We start from the raw sequence: 14263 nt of genomic DNA, 5'->3' as shown, positions 1-14263 counted from the left end.
CGGGCAGGGGGCAGCGCGGCGGCGAGCGGCAGCGGGCGGCGCGGAGCGGAGCATGGAGCCGCGCTGCCCGCCCCCGCCGGAGCAGGAAGCGCTGGAAGCGTGGCTGGACGATCACGGCGACTTCACCCGCTCTTACTTTGTTAGAAAAGCTACGAGGTAAGGACTGAGAGGCGGTGGAGCCAGATCCTTTCAGTAAAAGGGCGCTCTTCTTTTCCTTTTGCTGCCTTTAAAGAAAATAATAAAAAAGCGACCCTCCCCCCGAATCTCCTCCCTGGAAAAGAACTGAAAGCAAGAGGCGCGGGTTCCCGGCGGAGCCCTGCGCGCCCCGCACACAGCCCCAGCCCGGCGGCGGGGACCGGCCGGGCAGGCGCGAGCCGACTGACGAAGCTCTCCCAAACTCCCAGCTCGCTTCCCTACATTCCTTTTGCCCTTGCTGTTTTAAAGCCTACATAGTCCACCCAGTTTATGTGAATATTCCTGACAACAGACACTATCTTTTCCCCAGCTCTGAAAACTAACAAATATGCCGAAGCCTTAGACAACATCTAATCCCTTCGGGCGGGGAAGGAGATTATGCCATTACTTAATAGCCTCAAAACAAAGGGCTGCTCTTAAAGAGCTTAGCGGACCTGTGGACTCGTGAGCTTTTTGACACGCCGAAGTGCCCCGGCCGCTGTGGAGGCTGAGGCGGTTGCTTTTGCGGGCAGAGCTCCAGCCAGAGGGGTCTGTGCAGCCGGGCGAGCTCCTCGCGGGGCCAGGAGCCCCGGGGAGCAGGGCCCGGGCACGGGAGCGAGCGCCGGGCACCCTGCCCGGGGCGGAGCGGGGCCGGGGCAGGCGAGGACGCGCGCGCGGCGCCGCGGGGAGCTGCGCGGAGCGGGCGCGGGTGCCCCGGCGGCGGCCGCGCGGGGCCGGCAGGGGGCAGCGCTGTCCGCGCAGCCGGGACCTTCTCCTCGCCGCGGGCGGGTGGCCGCTCTCCCGCTCTCCCCACTTTCGTCTTTTGGTTTGGACTTTTTGCAAAGACCTAATGTAACGGCAAGAAGAGCTCGCCTCGGCTTTTTCACCTGGCTTGTCATGCTGCCTTTTGGAGATAAGACGAGGTATTTGCTCACCGTTGCCATACTCCAGCAGTGGGACCTAAAAGTTGAAACTGAGTAAATTCAGCTATTTTTAGAAGTGGAGTCAGGTTTCCATTTTGAATATTTTCCGATAAACAAAGCAGTGGGGATGCAGAGCGCGGGCGATGCTGCGGCTCCCACGGTTTATCTTAGTGGAGAGCTCGAGTTAGTAAGTCTTGCGGTTTGCTCTGGACACCCCATCTCGCGGGCTCGCTCTTCTCCTCTCCTGCGCGTGAGCTGCTTGCACCATCTGCTCATTACTGCTGATTTACTTCTTCCCCAAGTCACTTAGCAGGGATGGATGCACGCTGAATGAGTTTTGCTGCTGCTCCTCTCTGCATGGGATGGGGCGGTAAGAAGAGAAATCGCCATTAATAATTGACTCGCAGCAAGCTAGGAAGCTTCAGGGGTCACCTGCTTTCTTGTGACCATCTGTCATGCGGTCCCCTTCCCTCTTATGCTTCTTCTTTAGCTTCATTTAATAGAAAAAATAAAAAATGCCTTTTGAAATGTCTCTTAAATGTTGATTAAAAAATGCATAGGTGTAGCTGCTGCAAGTAGTTAACTTTGATATTCCAAAAACCACTTACTGCCTGGTATATAACTGGAGGGCAGTTAGGTTTGCCCAGGAAATAGGGTATTAGCAACTCTGAGAAGTAGCATTTTATTAATTTAGTTTGCCACACTTCCTTTGGAAACTGGAAGTAGTATTGAACAAATATGAATAGTAATTAATAGTAACCACTGTGTCAGATTTGTTTTCCCTATGAGAGGTTTGGTTAGTCTTTTTTCTTTAATGCTGAGGCAGAGTTTTGTGTTTGTGAAGGTCTGAAATTGTTCACAACATACAAGTCGGTCATGTCTCTGTGAGGGCAATGCTTCTGCTTTTGGAGAAGGTGTTGCTGAAAAAATGGTTGAATTTGAATTCTTGCTAGGTAACAATTTGGTGTTGTTTTTTACAGTGAGGGAAACACTGCATTAGTTTTGGAACTATCTTCTTGCACGCACTTTTTTTGTTTGGTTTGGTTTCTACCTCCTGTTTAAATAGGAATCTGTAAATATATAAGCAGTAATATCTTATGGGTCAATTCGTATTGAAAAGACGAGTTGCAAGTTACTTGACTCTGTTGGTTCTAATTTTATTTACTATAATGATACCTTGTAAGTCTGAGCAGTTTGAAAGTCGTTCAAGAAGAGATTTACATTGTAGTGATATCTTAGAGTTTGAAAAGAGAAGAAAAAGTCAAAACTTTTACTGTGTTGAATTTAGTTGAATTTTTGTACGATAACAATACATAGAACAAAGACTGTGTTCTTTTGCTTAAATAGCATTATATTTACTTTGTCAAGTAAAGCAGCATTCCTTGAAAGTTTCAACTGCTTTCTAATCTTAATTTACTGCTCCTCTTTGTCGTTATTTTGCTTTGCTTTATAATATGCCTAAATTCTCAGAGGTTTTGCAAGCAATTAAACAGGAAGTTAATTAAYTGGATAGCTCATGGAGTGTACAGCAGCTTACATTTCTAAGCATAATTGTTAATGGCAAATGCTAGCTCTGTATCTGTTTTTCAAATACGCACATGCAGAAACAGGAACAGCTCACCCGGCTCAGCCATTTATTACAGAATAATATAAGCCCTTTCTACTGATACCAGTGAGCTTTGGATCACAATTTAATTTAGCAACTGCGTTTTATGATAGGTATTAAATTATTTACACATGGTATCCTTTTCTTGGTAATTAATTATTTCTTGCAATGCTTCAGACAGTAGTTCTCTTGCTAATTATCACAGGAATAATTGTTTGCAGAATCACTCCTTCTAAGAAATACTTTGTCGGGAGTCTTACACCTGCTGATGTTGGCTTTTTTTATAAATGTGGCAGTAGCATCATCTTGTTCTATTTTGAATAGATCAGTTTGATATTAATATATCTCTTATGGTTTAAAGAGAGAACAACTTCTGGTAGGGCAACACTTTAAAAGAAAACATCTTTTTACTCACAATTAGTTTGCATTAACTACTTTCATCCTGAGTGAAACAACTTTTTTTGAATTAATAGGCTGACGAAACAATATTCTTTATCCCTGCAGAGAAAGTTGCACGTTTACTGTTTAATAAATTGCATTTGCTTTTCTACTCTCCTCTAAAATCTCTTCAAAAGACAATTATATCCAGGGAGCTTACACTTTATATTTTCATCCTGAAAAGTCCTGAGGGAGGTTGACAGTACCTGCAATCAAAGTACATTAATGCCTTCCTCAAGACTTTGATACTGACATATTCTGTGATAAAGCTGTGATGAACTGATTTCCACCTGAACAGTGCAAAGTTGTAATCTTGCAAGCATGTAAATCCAGAGCAATTGCTTTAAATTTCTGCCAACTTACAGTATGTGAATAAACTGTGATCCCTTGAGTAGGAAGCTGCTGAATCTGATGGAGGTTTTCTATTACTTTCATTTGTACTGGGGAGATAAGAAGCATATAGGGAGTATATAAATAGGCATTATCCATAAAATGTTACAGGATGATCAAAGTGCAGAGCAAGAAAGGGGAAATACATTGCCAGCGCACTCGGTGAAGTTTTATCAGAGATGAATTTGGTTCACTTTGTGATTCAGTTTGCTGTCTGACAAATCTTCTGGCTGGAGGGTTTGTTATTGCAGACTTAGAGAGTTCATGAGTTCCAAAATGCCTAGTTCCTACTAAATTTAAACTGTTTTTTATTCCTTCCTTGATTTCTGCTTGCCCTGCTATTTTTTTCCCTTCCAAAGTTTTAAAACTATGTATCTCTTTGGCTTCCCAGAAAGCAGATATGTTTTTCAAGCAAACAAATTACTTTATACTGTGACTTGTGTTTACATACGCTGCTGTTAAAGCTTCTTTGTACTTGACATTACAATTATAATTCTTCCAAAGCTATTAAATGTTGTAAGGGTAGAGCCTGTAACCCATTATCACAAAATTATACTGCATTTATAGCTGCATCTACTTCCCTTTCTGTCTTCCTCAAGTTTTATCTTTATAGTGCTTTTTTTTTAAAAAAAAAAAAACTACATGCTATTGTAGCTGTCTATGGAATACTTCTGTTTGGTATTTCTGACCTGTTTGTCCCTTGAAAATACAAGTGTGATTCTCTTTCTGTGCTCTTTGCACATACAGGCAGCAAACTACCAAAACGGTAGAAGTAGAAACTGCTCTTGGCTAGAGGCAATGGCATTGCTCCAAACGCCGTTCCTCTGGCTTCCTAAATGTATGGCATGATAAATGCAGATTGTTAAACCTAGTCTTGCATGGGTCTCACTGGAAAGAGTGTTATTTGCTATAAATACATCTGGGCTTATTAAGTATGGTTGGGAAACATTTACAAATGAATTAAGGGTGGAGTCATTTTTGGAAAAATAAATGTTCCCAATAGCAGGGTACTTCGTAGCACTTTGCTGAGGATTCCTGAAGTGGCCTTCACTAGGACACTTTAGCTGGCATTCACACGTTGCACAATTTGAATGTACGTTTAATTGCTTTACTTTCACAGTGACTGGAGAATGATGGGTTTGCAGGGTGCTGTAAAATCAAGTTGCTGAGGACGCTTGCCTTCCAGTCTCTGTGCTGAGAGGACTTTTTCATTTTGAGCTGATGTGACGGATGATGCCCAGTTTCTTAAATATGATCTGTCCCATGCCTTATGTCATGTTTTGTCTGGTAATATGTGCATGCTTAATTATTTTCCTAATTGAAAGATAATTAGGACATTTTTGGATTAAGCATGTAAAAATTCAGATTATCAAACACAGAGCTATTTAAAATTTTCTCCACTGAAATGTTCTTTGGATAGGTATTCTTCATAAAAATGTTACTGCTACAGATGGCCATGGCTGCCTCATTCATAGCCTCCAAATTCTTATTGCCTTCAAATTCATAGCCTCCAAATTCTCAATAACTGTGCAAAGTACTGAGCAGCCACAGGAGAACAAGCCTTTACCAATTGCTGTTTGTCTTAGGTAATAAAGGAACAAGCAGGCATACACAACACTGATTAAAATACCACTGGTAAATTTAGAGGAAAGGGAGAAAAGATGGAGTGAATTGCTTTAGCATTTAACAGCTCATTTGCCACCTTCTGTTTCAGAATAACATTATTAGGGTGTTACAGGATTTGTGATAATGCCGACAGGCTCTGAAATCTTATTTCTATTCCTATTGCTGGTAAATAGCAAGATTTTAGAGAAAAGGGCCTAAATTACTAGAAAGAAGGGGAAAAAAGCTGGAGCTGAGGTATTGCCTTTGTGAGAGGAAAGAAAAGTTTCACACTTTTATTTCTAAATTGTAGAAATTCATGGATTTTTTGTTGTTGTTGGGCTGCTAATGAAGAATTATCACCATTATTAGTTGTTTAACTGAGGAGGACAATCACATGATTACACTGGATTAGGAGGAAAGCTATATATGTACAACAAAATACTACGTAAATCTTCCTTTGAAGAGGAAGACTTCCATAAGATAGACAGTGTTTTAGCTGTCTGCACAAGGATAAACATTCATGATGTGTGAAGTCATGATCCACCTAGTATATCTTCAGACCACAAAAACTAAGTCTAAATGTAATAATGCACTACCAGACTCATTTGAATGTTAAAGCTGAATTGTGTCCGAATATACGATCAAGTGTTACAAATAAAGCWATTTTAGACATCCTTGTCTCAAGCTAATATGCTACATTGTTGGTTTTTTTCTTTTCAACTTCATTATTAAAAAAAAAAGAAAAGGAAGTTTTGCCTTTATCTTGAACAATTCTAATTATTAAGACAAGTCTTTACTGGCAAAACAAAAAGTATAGATAAATTTATATGATTTACTCAAAGAAAAAAATGCTAAATACAAAAGCAGGTATTTGCCAAATGCCAGAAAATAAGTCCTCCTCAAATGGTCCTTGTGAATGACTCAATGGTTGTAATTTCACATTAGGTCTGGCACTGAAAATATAGCCACAAAATATATTTGCTTAATAAAATATATATATTTTCCCAATTATTTGTGCATTATGGTGAACCCTTCCCAGCACAGAGGGCCAGCCCAAAGCCTCTGCACCACTTAAGGTCCTACTTAAGCCCTATTTTGGGAATATAATTGAAACTGCAATGGTAGGTAACACTTATCCTAGACTTCCAGACAGGTGTGAACTTAACCCTTAAACCTCTTTCACCAAAGACATTGGCAAAAGTGTCATCAAAGACATGATCTGGTCCATAGTTTGTTTGTTTGTTTTGTTTGTTTTTTATTTGGAATAAGAAGTAAACATTTGGAAGAGAAATAAAAGGTCATGTTTTACAATTTGACCTTCATATCCCTGAGGTTGTATTTTGCCTTTCTTTGTACTGTGAATAGAAACTCCTTTCAAGGGAGGGCTTACAGTTTGGTTGCTAAAAAATCTCTTGAAAATTGTGAAGAAAAAACAATTAGTGCAAGCTCCCCAATTTTAGTACTTTTGATCCAAATAATATAACAACCTCTGCTTTCCATTTTAGAAATAATACTAAAGATTTATATGAATTTATAGTTCTAGAAAATTGTTAATTTCACTCTTTCCTAAGCATATTTTGAATCGAGAATGAAAGTYTTTCATTTAGAGCTGGCTTCAAGTATAAGTTAATTGGATCGCTCATATGTTTAAAGTGAAATGTATATTTATATCTCTGGTGGATTTTGTGGCCCAAAATGGACACTGACTGTAAGTCACACTTTTATGTTCAAAAACTGCTTGTCTACCACTATTGGAAATAGCATCTCAAATAACTGCAGCCTGGAAGGGTTGAAGGAAAACAATTTTTGCCAATCCACTTTTTGAGCTAATGTAATAGGACTTTGCATACGATGCTTTTTTTTTTTTTTACCATTTCCATCCAGCAAGGCCATATATATTTAATTTAAATCTTTCTCATGGCAAGAAGGGAGACAAAACTTTTAAAATGTCACTGTAAAATAGGAAGTTATGAAAAGAAAATGAAAAGGCAAGGTTAATAGCTAAGTGACTTTCAAACTCATCTGTTAAAATTGGCTAGATCTCAAGTTTTGCTAACCCTTTAAATGATTTCTGTGTCTAAATTATGTCAAGACCTGGGAAAGAAGTTGTAGACATCTAGCGGTTATTTTAAGGAAAGCAGTTGAGAGAACAGTTGGCTTATATTATTGACTTCAACATTTGTAGGATTAGGCTGCAGGAATAGAGGCACTTGGAAGTAGGTATTCCATAGTAGGCAGGTTTGGGTCAAATGTCTCCACTGAAGTGTATTATTCACAAAACAGTCCACACAATTGATGCTTCAAAACGTTCATTAAAGCCCTGCATGTTGCAACAAAGAAAATGTATTGGAATTTATTTGTTGTTTCACTGAAATGCAATCATTATCATTGCCTCTGTGGTACAGTAATTAGGATGCATCTTCTACAGGCAAGATAAGTAAGACACAGTATGGTGTCCTAGCCACATCTGAGTAGCCATTTTGTGCTCTCCGTTTTTCCATATTTTGTTTAAAAATATCGTGCTGAATGGTCTCATTGGTGTTGCCTTACATATGTAGCATAGTTACCTGTGTTAGCAAGGCAATCATAATTTGCGTGCAACTCATTAAACATCTTACATTGTCTGCTGATCTTCAAAAGAGGAGTGATTTTGAAAATATGCATAATGGAGATGGGTAAAAGAAATGATTTAGTATTCCCAATAACAGTAATTAGTGTCAGGTCAGCATGATTTGACAGGTAAGGCACAGAAAATAAAGCAGCTGGGATTCTGCACGGGTCCAGCATGACCTGCCTCATGCCCCGTCTCTTCGCTGCATCTGTTTTCTCACCCACTAATTTCCTATTTTTGTTGCCTACACATATCGAAAATTTCTTGCTCCAGGTACAATGCTACTTTCTGTGCTGTACCTAACAAATTAGGTTCAAAGAGTTTAAACCCTCTGAAGTTTCTGAGATGTAATGTAATGCAGATTTATTAATGTGCGGTTGTATACACGTGATTAAAGAGGGAAGGATCACATCATCTTTTTTATTTTGCTCAAATGTTTTATCTACCATTGTACTTTCATCCCTTTCCCATACTCAGCTCTCCAAACTTCCTCTCTGGTTTTATGATTCAGCAGTCACTATTCTCAACTTCCTTTGAAGTTTTGCATTTTATAGAGGAAGGACTGGATTTGGCTAATTTAAAAGCCTATGAAAAAGGTTAATTTACAATCAGCTATTCCTGTTGATGACTTTTAGGATAAATTTTGGCTTTCTCAAACAGAGGCTTACAGTAAATAAGGATGTATGGCAGCACATGAAGAACAGACACACATGGCTATAACACTGCAAGAGGCAGTGATTGAAGGGTTATACTGGGATGGAAACATAGTATAGTTTGAATTATACATTTAGATAGACAATTTGTTGTTGTTACTAACGTACACGGCTTTTGAGAATTACAGGCCTTTGGCAAGCCATTGGACTGCCATCTAGAAGACATTAATGGGGAGAGGCATGTTCCTCATAATTGTACAACACTACAAGGGAAGTAACATAGCATAATTTAAAGTTCTGTTCAAACCTGAAATGCTCTATAAGTAATGCAGATGCTTAACACATAGTAACCACATTTCTTTAATAAGAAGTGACTCTAATAGGAAAGATTTCAGTTATGGGCCAAATCCCCTCTCGGTCTCCATAGGTTAAAGAAACATTAAAATGCTTATTGTATGCAGAAAACAACCAAGCAGTAAAAATAAATTATCTCATCACTGCARTTCAGTGATTGGTATTAGAATACAGAATATATTGTTCTTACTGAATGTTACTAGTCCACTCTTAAGGCCGGGTACATGATGTGAAGCTTCAAATAAATGGCACATTTCACCTGATAAACCTAATTTTTGCTTTAACTTTATCCACTAAGAAATCCCGTTAAAGAAATTCTGTTAAAATCAGGGTCCTACTAATATATAGTTGTTCCTTTTGTTCCTTCACTGCAGGAAACATGGGGATGAAGTGATTCTTAACAACTATACACATATATATTGATGCCATAATAAAATAGCACACTGGGAGCTACTAATATACTTTAAAAGTAGAGTTTACTTTCTTTAAAAAGAGAAAGTAGCCGAGCAATGAATGAAAACTCTTTTCAGAATAACAGTGGAATTTCACTGTGTTCTCTGGCACTATGTCTCCAGTAACTGGACTAGCTTAAGATTGCTGGGGAATTTATAATAGATGTTGATTGAGATATATTATTGGTACAGCAAGAAGTGTTCCAGGAGCTTCATGGAAAATGTAAAAACATGGGAATGAAATCCTACTTCTGTATAACTTGGAGACAAAAATCTCTCTTCCTTAACTGTATCCAGCATTTAATTCTGTGCTTTTGGACAAAGAGTCTTAACAACTCAAGACTGATCATCACCCAATTCACAAATGTCCTATATGATGACAGAGGCCATCCAGCCTTGAAGATCAGTATATTAACCACAATTGTAAGGTTTTGCATGATCAGGAACAAAGTATGTGGATGGAGTCTAAAATAAAGAATATTCTATCACTTGTTTAATACCAGGTAGTTCACACCAAAGTGGAATGTGTGCAGCAATATGCCTTTCTTTTGCCCTAGTGCTCCCTTTACACTTGCACAATTTTTTAATTCTAAGCTATTTTAATTTTTCAAATCAGGTTTGTCTATAGTTGAAGCCTTCAAATAATATACAATTGGAAAACCTGAGAAACTCTTTCAGACCTTCCTAACTGTGGGCACACACCTTTATTTGTTTTTCTTATTGTGGACTGCTATTAATGGAAGTAATATCTATGGATTTCAGTCAGCTTTACCTCTGATTAGCCATTTGGTTAGCAAGTAATCATCTGCAGTAAGCACTCCCACCCCTGCATTCTGCAACCCAGTTGAAGCCAGTCTGCAGGAAGAAACACAGGCTATGTACTGCTCTGGACTGTATTCCTCCTATTGAGCAGACGCTAATGCCTGGACCCGATCACCGGCTGACTAACCTGATTAACTTCTGTGGCTTCATTCAGCTTCACTCTTGAAATTCCTGTGGTCTGCTGAGCAAATACAAAAAATACCAAATTTCAAACATGACCACCACGAGATGTTTCCAAAAGATCAGACTTCCTAATAGCATTTTTGCTGTTCATAAGCCTATGCATTATGTAATTGAGGAAAAACATCTCTTCTGAGAACTCAGCATGTGCTGTAAAAAAGCCTCTTCACTGAATATATGAAATTAGCAGCTCCATATTAATGATTTTGGACATAAAAGTATTATAGTGACAAGAAAATTACATTAATGTTACTAACAATGTGTTTGCTTAGAATAATTCAGGAAAGCTGTATTTAGGAAGGACATATTAGGCCTGGTACAATAGCACTTAGCTCATTTCAGAAACAGTTAAATACTAAAGATTAGTGACTTTTTTTGATTAATACTAAACTCATCAAAAATGCAATTTTGGCGTTATGCCATATTTTCAGACTGAAGTAGGCAATGAGTTTCATCTGGAAGGAAATGGAAGTGACGCATGAAAACACACAATGTTTTCATTATTTTGAAGGGTAGTTTTAAAGCAAAACTTCTGTACTTCCGAGTCTAAAAAAACCACTTTCCCCACGTCCTGTCAGCATTAATGAAGAAAGTTATCTTTAAAATAGTTTATGGACAACAAAGTAGGAGGTGCTTCAGGTCCTTTGATAGAATTAGAGTTCAAAATGTTCTTTTAAAAATGGAGAAAAGGTCTGGGAGAACAGACCTAAAACAGAAATTTATTTTAAAAGTTCTATGTCTTAGGAGGAGGACTAAGCAGAAAATTATAGTGTAAACTTTTGATCTTTTATACTCGGAAAGATGGCACCTAAGCAGTCATCCTCTGCACTATTTAATTATTTACTCTGAGCAGAAATGGTTTCCTTTTTGTGGGGCATAAAACATTACTGCTTAACCTCGACTTAGTGCAGCTAAAATGAACATTGCTACAGAAAAGCACTAAATATGCACCCTGTGTGAAAAGGTTGAAAGTTATCCACTTGGTAATTTTGTCTTGATATATTTATTAGTTTCTTATGATTTTCAACACTTAATATATTTCATTTTTATGTTACAGAGAAATGGTTAATGCATGGTTTGCTGAGAGAGTTCACCCTATCCCAGTCTGTAAGGAAGGAGCCAAGACCCAGAGTGAATCTTGCTCTTGTCACCAGCCTGCCAGTGCTGAGACCACCAACCCTGGGACTCCAGTGAGGAAAATCTCTGCTTCTGAATTCGACAGACCCTTAAGACCCATTTTTGTCAAGGACTCGGTAGGAGCAGTGAGCTTCCTCGCTGGATCTGAAAAGAAGGAACAGATGCCTCTGCARTCTCCACGGATTGAGACCAGCGCAGGGGATCAGTGCTCAAGACTCTTAGAACTTGTGAAAGATATTTCTAGTCATTTGGATGTCACGGCGCTTTGCCACAAAATTTTCCTACATATCCACGAGCTGATAGCAGCTGATCGGTACTCCCTCTTCTTGGTCTGTGAGGACAGCTCTAACGAGAAGTTTCTTGTGAGCAGGCTCTTTGATGTGGCAGAAGGTTCCACCCTGGAAGAAGCTTCAAACAACTGCATTCGCCTGGAGTGGAACAAGGGCATCGTGGGGCACGTGGCAGCTATAGGCCAGCCTCTGAACATCAAGAACGCTTATGAGGTAAGCAGATAAAACGTATCTTGAATCATTTTGGACAGTAGGAAAAAAAAGTCATATTATCAACTGATGCAACCTTACCATTTTAATTCATGTATCTGGAGCTACATTGTTTTATACCAGTGAAAATGCAAACCAGGCCCCGTTTTTCTGTTTTAATTCATGTATTATATATACACCTGCATATACAAACACATAGATGTATGACTGATGCTAGAAGAATGGTGGCATCAAGATAAATGATAAAAAATGACGTTGGCAGTTACACTTTCAGCCCAGTCTTGACCAGTTATGTGCACACCAGAATTTGCATTTCTAGCTTTGAAGACTTGTATCAAAAGTCAAAATACTTCTGTACCAAAATTTTGAGTATAAATAATTATCTGCAAAACTGCGGCCCACAATTGAAAATGCTTCAGAGCATTTTATTGTTCCTAAGGCACTATAATCTGAATGAAGTAAATCAGGATGAATGTTTGAACTCATCACAAATTAAGGGATACTTGGCTTTTTGAATAATTTAAGACAAGGCTAGAAAAAACAAAGTACAATCCAGCACTGGGAAAGTATCACAAATCTTTTTTTTCCTTTTTTTTCCTAACGTACTTGTTTTGTGCTTTGAATTTAGGCTAATGGAAATATTCCTGAATTATTTAGTTGATAAATTTATTAACTAATTAATTAAAGAATACAAAACTGAGAACTACCATTTCTAATTGATCATCTCTTCATTAATCTGAGCATATTTACACAGATGGGTGACATTATTAGATGGTAATTTTCAAGAGCAGCAAAAGGGAGTATGATTGGGTATGCTTTACCTTTCAACATTTACTTACTAGCTCAATAATACTTGTTAAGCACATTTCGAGCAAGCTATCACCTGTCCTTATGTTTTAAAAGTTGTTTCTTAAATTGGTACTGTCATTCTGTTTTTGACATCAAGTACWAGACAAAGAACAACAGTCTTTAAAAACAATCTGTTGTGTTTTAGTGAGATTAAAAAATCAGAGTTCTTATCAATAACCAGTTGAAAAACAGATACAAAATCTCCACTACAAGCAAAATTATTAACTGTACTGATGAAACTTTGTTTATCTGGGACTCTGTGTCTTTCAGTGTATTTCTGTAATTTCCTCTTGAAGATAAAAGCTATATTGCTTGTGGTTATTTTTTATAGAAGTTTCATATGGTGATGGTCTAGGCCATTTTTTTTTTCTTTCTGACAGTTGTATTTATCCACAGGCACATAAATGCTGCTGTTTTCTTTTTTTTTTTTAAATTCTTGAAATACATGCTGATAGTAATGACTTTATATAGTTATTACCTAGCAATGGAACTGCTTTTATCCTGGGTAACAGGTTTTTTTTTTGGTTTTTTTTTTTTTTTTTTAAGTCTTTAAATCAGGAAAGCAGGAAAGAAAAGGAATACATCCTTAACTGAGTTTTTATTTAATTATATTTTTCTTCTGTGCCAGGATCCAAGATTCAATGCAGAGGTCGACCAGATCACCGGTTATAAGACTCAGAGTATTCTTTGTATGCCAATAAAAAATCACAGAGAAGAGGTAAGTCACAAGCTGCATCCCTTTATACAATAGTATTTCCAGCTGTGCTAATTCATTAAAATTTTATTAGTTGTCAGTCATTATTTTACAGTATAAAACTATTCCCTTTTTAAAAGGACTATATGCTTACGATTGCTTGAATTTTATTTTATGCAGTTGAGTAACATAAGCCAAATGGAGCTGTCAGGAAGAATTCAGCCCCAGATGCAGGAGCCGAGCGCACGTGTTTAAGTGCACAAGTGCCGTTCCCAGGTCTCGCACCTGGTCTCTATCTCATCCAAGTTTGCTGGAGTTCTACTGAGCTGGTTTAGTACATGCTCCAGCTGTACTAAGGARTTACTTTACTTTGGCTTAGGTTATACCTAGATTTTTAGCCTCAGATAATACAAATCAGTTTTACCACTATCTAAAAGACTGTTTTTCACATTCTCACATCTAGTTATCCAGCTAATAAATTAAAAGAATGTTAAGTGCTTAGCATCGGGCATTTAAAATACATATGGTGTTAATGTGATTCAGAATAGTCATAAAACTTTAAGGCAGATCACTCCTAACTGAAAACAAAGTGAATCTGTTCTTTGAAGTCTACTGCAGATCTCCTGTCTGTGCTACTCATGCAAGTTCTTCCTTTCTGTCTGATACTCTTGTAATAAGGAGCGTTTTTATTGGACTTGTGCTGTTTGCTTGCATGGTGTAATTCAAAAAGTGAATTCAGTGAAATTGATGAAAAAATAAAACTGGGATGGAAAAAAATGTTCATTGTTTACTTGGAGAGAATTCCAGTATCCCATTCCCTCTTTTTTTTTTTTTTTTTTTTTTTTAATACTGGAAGGAGCACCATTCAGCCATAT

The 14263-nt window shown here is 38.1% G+C and overlaps 1 protein-coding gene across 3 annotated transcripts in view; it reads left to right on the top strand.

Moving 5' to 3' along the window:
* Positions 1 to 57: 57 nt before the first annotated feature.
* PDE5A (phosphodiesterase 5A) overlaps positions 58 to 14263 on the top strand; it is a 49356-nt gene continuing 35150 nt past the window's right edge. For 2 of the 3 annotated variants that reach the window (XM_026034585.1, XM_026034584.1), the window contains exons 1-3: positions 992 to 1097; positions 11266 to 11848; positions 13323 to 13412. In XM_026034585.1, coding sequence (XP_025890370.1) covers positions 1072 to 1097; positions 11266 to 11848; positions 13323 to 13412 — 699 coding nt within the window. In that variant the 5' untranslated portion in view covers positions 992 to 1071. Of the gene's footprint in view, positions 157 to 991; positions 1098 to 11265; positions 11849 to 13322; positions 13413 to 14263 lie in introns of those variants that run through there. The other variant, XM_026034581.1, reaches the window with a different exon arrangement.

The sequence above is a fragment of the Nothoprocta perdicaria genome, unplaced genomic scaffold (genome assembly GCF_003342845.1).
Source record: "Nothoprocta perdicaria isolate Ctin4 unplaced genomic scaffold, notPer1 scaffold_149, whole genome shotgun sequence".
In the NCBI taxonomy this organism is placed as follows: domain Eukaryota; kingdom Metazoa; phylum Chordata; class Aves; order Tinamiformes; family Tinamidae; genus Nothoprocta; species Nothoprocta perdicaria.
This window is presented reverse-complemented; position numbering and strand designations above follow the sequence as displayed.